General features: G+C 41.2%; 2 protein-coding genes across 2 annotated transcripts in view; one reads left to right on the plus strand and one right to left on the minus strand. All coding sequences in view use genetic code 11, as the record gives it.

The window, feature by feature from the left end:
- Nucleotides 1–950, plus strand: part of EGR_06489 (putative imidazolonepropionase) — a gene marked incomplete at both ends in the record, with an annotated part of 18857 nt that extends 17907 nt beyond the window's left edge. The window contains 2 exons of the mRNA XM_024495738.1: nucleotides 288–571; nucleotides 779–950. Coding sequence (XP_024349899.1) covers nucleotides 288–571; nucleotides 779–950 — 456 coding nt within the window. The remainder of the gene's footprint in view (nucleotides 1–287; nucleotides 572–778) is intronic.
- Nucleotides 951–4751: 3801 nt separating this feature from the next.
- Nucleotides 4752–5033, minus strand: EGR_06490 (hypothetical protein; the record flags this gene model as incomplete). The annotated part of the gene is made up of 1 exon (XM_024495739.1): nucleotides 4752–5033. The coding sequence occupies one exon, from the start codon at nucleotides 5031–5033 to the stop codon at nucleotides 4752–4754; it is 282 nt and encodes a 93-aa protein (XP_024349900.1).
- Nucleotides 5034–5966: the final 933 nt, after the last annotated feature.

Consider the following 5966-nt stretch of genomic DNA (forward strand, 5'->3'; position numbering starts at 1 on the left):
ATTCATCCGCTCATATCCGATTAGTGAAGACTAAGTACTTTTCACTTCCCTTTGGTCACCTTCATTTGAATGAGCAGGTTTCCTCACTTCATTTTTTCGGTAGGCCACAGAAGCCTGTCGATTGCTTCCACAATCCATTTTCAGCCCACAAAACGCAATTTGACTCAAATGTCATGGATAAACATTTTCTGCATTCATGTGCATTTACCACACGCCACCTTAGGAGCATACCAAAATGGAAGCTTTGATGTCGCCAAAAATCAGCTGACATAAATGCCGTCCAAAAGAGTCTTGACACGATGCGTCACTACAACACAAGTCTTGGCATGACACGCGTAATCAGTCGGTTCCTACACACGAAATGTGCAAGGGATTCGATTACAAAACTGCTAGACATGCTCGCTGATGCTGTGCAACGTCCCCTGTTCTTCATCTCAAACCTCCAAGCTACCGTCATTCACGCCATTTGGTCCATCCTCAGTACCTACATCCCGCTTCGCTTCTTCCTTATAGGTGGTGTTCTCCTCATTCTGCACCCCATCTTTCTCCCCCACCTCAAATATCACACAAGGTAGGTAAAACACATAGATTTAGGGGTGAGTTTAGTACTTTTTTCCATCCAATCTGCATTCTTTCCCCTCCTATGTGTCATTGTAAACACGGGTCGGGTGACGGCTCCTTTACTGATTGCTTGGTTGGCTGGTTAACTGATTTTTCACCCCTTCATTAAGACTCCATCTCGCACCCCTCTCCCTCCTCCCATTTGTCTCCCCCCTAGGTGGGGGCAAGCACTCAGTGGTGCGAAGGAATTGCAAATACTCACCTTGAATGAAATGAAACACATGGAATTCTCGAATGCGAATGAAGTACCAGGAGCACCACAAAGTGCACAAACAAATGCAAGAAAATCCCGCTCACCGAGTCTCAAAATCAGAAAATCGAGTTGGTAACTGTCCACCACTTTCAATGGTCCTTATTTACTGAGTACCGTGCCGCGCTTTAGCGAAACTACATATTGATATCCATTTACTTGAAATTAACGCAATTCTGTATGAATACATGAGTCTTTAATGCCAAAATAAATACCACGAAATAACACCACGCTACTAGTGATGTTTGAGTAAACAACTGTTAAGGGAGTTTCTCTTCACTCGTTCCTGAACTGGTTCTAGAATACGGGTCGAACAAGCAACAAATCCGCTCAGCAACTCGCAGTCTACTTAATATTGAATGCCAATTCCCTTATTTCGATTACAAATCCTCACTGAACTCGCAGATGGTGCTTACAGGTATAGCATAAGACGGCAATACTTGATTCTACTTCGAGGTATTTACCTGCGCAAAGTTTCAAAGCCAAAAAAATAAACTGAACTTAGAACATACTCCCACCTATTTGAATGTTGATTTAAAGTGATGGAGTGTATTTTTAACCAGTAGACTATGGATGATGCTAGAGAGTGAAGAATACCTGCTGAGTTCGGACATTGCATCAGCGCTTGTTCGAGTGAAACGTTCCTCGCCAAAAAGACCAATTGAGTGAACAACCAAGTAGCAAGAGACAAGTAGCATTGATCTTGAAAAAAAGTGGAAACAAAGGACCTAATTGGTTGCTCGTGGGCAAAAAATAACTAAGCGGTGATTGTTAAAAGATCACGCGACCAGTCGCCTTGGCGTAGATTATTCGTCCCTTCTTAATGACATATTCAATCAAATCTTGTGATTCACCCAGTCTGAATATGATGTTTTCCCACCTAAAGGAAAAAAAAACAAACAACCAAAATTGCAAATACCGATTTATTGAAATACGGCTAAAATATCAAAAATAATTTGCCTTTAGCATATGTCTCTATATTTTATTAAAGCTTTTAATTTGTGTTTGGTATTGTTGCAAGTTGGACTAGAAGCCCTTGATATGAATGTTAATGTGGTGTCACGCAAGTGATCGTGAAATAAAGTGCAAATAGTTGGAACTACAAATAATTTAACCTTTGTCAAAAAGTCTAAGGTGAGGAAGAATATTGATGAAGCATGGCTGATGGCGCTATTGTCGGTCAGAATAATAACGTTCAATGCGTTGTGCAATTTCGTTTTAGTTGAAAGTGAAGCTAACACCATCCATCTTCATAACTTTGTTGACATCACTAGGACACAAACGTCCAGTGATTTTTACAACCTATGCGTTGTTGCATGCTTTATTTATTCGAAACACTCCCTCGGGACATGCGCCGCCTTAGTGAACCTGGAGTAGGTTATAGCTACTACCACAAACTCCTTTATCGATGAACAATCAGCAAGGGCTTTAAAATTGTTATAACTCCAATCCTAACACATGCAACAGTAAATCTAAATAAAGCCTAATCATTTTGCTGCCAAAGCTGCCCTTCTAGTTCACGATCGTGCGATGCAAAGCCATCATCAGCTGAGCTATTCACAGAGGTGGAAAGTTACTTTAACTGTAGAAGATTGAGGTGTGTAAGGGTTGGACAAACCTTCTTGTATTGATGACTACAAAGTCGCCCTGGCGTCCCTCTGTAATGGCACCAACTCGATGCGAAAGGCCGATGCTATAAGCTGCGTTTATTGTCGCTGCGGTGATGGCCTGCTCAAGAGTCATACCCAAAGTTGTGCAGGCCAAATACATCACGATGGGCTATGAATACCGAAAAAAAACTACAACTTTCATATAGAATTGTGATTCAGATAGTGAGATTCTGACTTTTCCGCTAGCAGCCCTCTCGTAATTCAGAGCAATTTTGTGGGTTTTCACGTCTTGGAGCCCGAATCACGATAAGTAGTCACAGTTTTACATCCCACATTTACTAACTGTTGTAAATAATAGTCAGAAACTCAGTAATGAGAACCTCTTCAGAGATTTAGGTTCGGGTGTTTGCATGTTTTCTGCACAATAAAATTCTTATTAAAGGTAATTAGTGGGATTTTAACATGCTCCGTCAGGATTTTGTCTAGAAATAGATGTCATCTTCGGTAGGCAGACAGCTGAAACTGAAGAGCGTGAAGAGACTCTACAAAATGCACTCCCATACTGCACAATCCATTTTCAGCCCACAAAACGCAATTTGACTCAAATGTCATGGATAAACATTTTCTGCATTCATGTGCATTTACCACACGCCACCTTAGGAGCATACCAAAATGGAAGCTTTGATGTCGCCAAAAATCAGCTGACATAAATGCCGTCCAAAAGAGTCTTGACACGATGCGTCACTACAACACAAGTCTTGGCATGACACGCGTAATCAGTCGGTTCCTACACACGAAATGTGCAAGGGATTCGATTACAAAACTGCTAGACATGCTCGCTGATGCTGTGCAACGTCCCCTGTTCTTCATCTCAAACCTCCAAGCTACCGTCATTCACGCCATTTGGTCCATCCTCAGTACCTACATCCCGCTTCGCTTCTTCCTTATAGGTGGTGTTCTCCTCATTCTGCACCCCATCTTTCTCCCCCACCTCAAATATCACACAAGGTAGGTAAAACACATAGATTTAGGGGTGAGTTTAGTACTTTTTTCCATCCAATCTGCATTCTTTCCCCTCCTATGTGTCATTGTAAACACGGGTCGGGTGACGGCTCCTTTACTGATTGCTTGGTTGGCTGGTTAACTGATTTTTCACCCCTTCATTAAGACTCCATCTCGCACCCCTCTCCCTCCTCCCATTTGTCTCCCCCCTAGGTGGGGGCAAGCACTCAGTGGTGCGAAGGAATTGCAAATACTCACCTTGAATGAAATGAAACACATGGAATTCTCGAATGCGAATGAAGTACCAGGAGCACCACAAAGTGCACAAACAAATGCAAGAAAATCCCGCTCACCGAGTCTCAAAATCAGAAAATCGAGTTGGTAACTGTCCACCACTTTCAATGGTCCTTATTTACTGAGTACCGTGCCGCGCTTTAGCGAAACTACATATTGATATCCATTTACTTGAAATTAACGCAATTCTGTATGAATACATGAGTCTTTAATGCCAAAATAAATACCACGAAATAACACCACGCTACTAGTGATGTTTGAGTAAACAACTGTTAAGGGAGTTTCTCTTCACTCGTTCCTGAACTGGTTCTAGAATACGGGTCGAACAAGCAACAAATCCGCTCAGCAACTCGCAGTCTACTTAATATTGAATGCCAATTCCCTTATTTCGATTACAAATCCTCACTGAACTCGCAGATGGTGCTTACAGGTATAGCATAAGACGGCAATACTTGATTCTACTTCGAGGTATTTACCTGCGCAAAGTTTCAAAGCCAAAAAAATAAACTGAACTTAGAACATACTCCCACCTATTTGAATGTTGATTTAAAGTGATGGAGTGTATTTTTAACCAGTAGACTATGGATGATGCTAGAGAGTGAAGAATACCTGCTGAGTTCGGACATTGCATCAGCGCTTGTTCGAGTGAAACGTTCCTCGCCAAAAAGACCAATTGAGTGAACAACCAAGTAGCAAGAGACAAGTAGCATTGATCTTGAAAAAAAGTGGAAACAAAGGACCTAATTGGTTGCTCGTGGGCAAAAAATAACTAAGCGGTGATTGTTAAAAGATCACGCGACCAGTCGCCTTGGCGTAGATTATTCGTCCCTTCTTAATGACATATTCAATCAAATCTTGTGATTCACCCAGTCTGAATATGATGTTTTCCCACCTAAAGGAAAAAAAAACAAACAACCAAAATTGCAAATACCGATTTATTGAAATACGGCTAAAATATCAAAAATAATTTGCCTTTAGCATATGTCTCTATATTTTATTAAAGCTTTTAATTTGTGTTTGGTATTGTTGCAAGTTGGACTAGAAGCCCTTGATATGAATGTTAATGTGGTGTCACGCAAGTGATCGTGAAATAAAGTGCAAATAGTTGGAACTACAAATAATTTAACCTTTGTCAAAAAGTCTAAGGTGAGGAAGAATATTGATGAAGCATGGCTGATGGCGCTATTGTCGGTCAGAATAATAACGTTCAATGCGTTGTGCAATTTCGTTTTAGTTGAAAGTGAAGCTAACACCATCCATCTTCATAACTTTGTTGACATCACTAGGACACAAACGTCCAGTGATTTTTACAACCTATGCGTTGTTGCATGCTTTATTTATTCGAAACACTCCCTCGGGACATGCGCCGCCTTAGTGAACCTGGAGTAGGTTATAGCTACTACCACAAACTCCTTTATCGATGAACAATCAGCAAGGGCTTTAAAATTGTTATAACTCCAATCCTAACACATGCAACAGTAAATCTAAATAAAGCCTAATCATTTTGCTGCCAAAGCTGCCCTTCTAGTTCACGATCGTGCGATGCAAAGCCATCATCAGCTGAGCTATTCACAGAGGTGGAAAGTTACTTTAACTGTAGAAGATTGAGGTGTGTAAGGGTTGGACAAACCTTCTTGTATTGATGACTACAAAGTCGCCCTGGCGTCCCTCTGTAATGGCACCAACTCGATGCGAAAGGCCGATGCTATAAGCTGCGTTTATTGTCGCTGCGGTGATGGCCTGCTCAAGAGTCATACCCAAAGTTGTGCAGGCCAAATACATCACGATGGGCTATGAATACCGAAAAAAAACTACAACTTTCATATAGAATTGTGATTCAGATAGTGAGATTCTGACTTTTCCGCTAGCAGCCCTCTCGTAATTCAGAGCAATTTTGTGGGTTTTCACGTCTTGGAGCCCGAATCACGATAAGTAGTCACAGTTTTACATCCCACATTTACTAACTGTTGTAAATAATAGTCAGAAACTCAGTAATGAGAACCTCTTCAGAGATTTAGGTTCGGGTGTTTGCATGTTTTCTGCACAATAAAATTCTTATTAAAGGTAATTAGTGGGATTTTAACATGCTCCGTCAGGATTTTGTCTAGAAATAGATGTCATCTTCGGTAGGCAGACAGCTGAAACTGAAGAGCGTGAAGAGACTCTACAAAATGCACTCCCATACTGCA

The sequence above is a fragment of the Echinococcus granulosus genome, assembly GCF_000524195.1.
Source record: "Echinococcus granulosus chromosome Unknown EG_S00057, whole genome shotgun sequence".
Lineage (NCBI taxonomy): Eukaryota > Metazoa > Platyhelminthes > Cestoda > Cyclophyllidea > Taeniidae > Echinococcus > Echinococcus granulosus.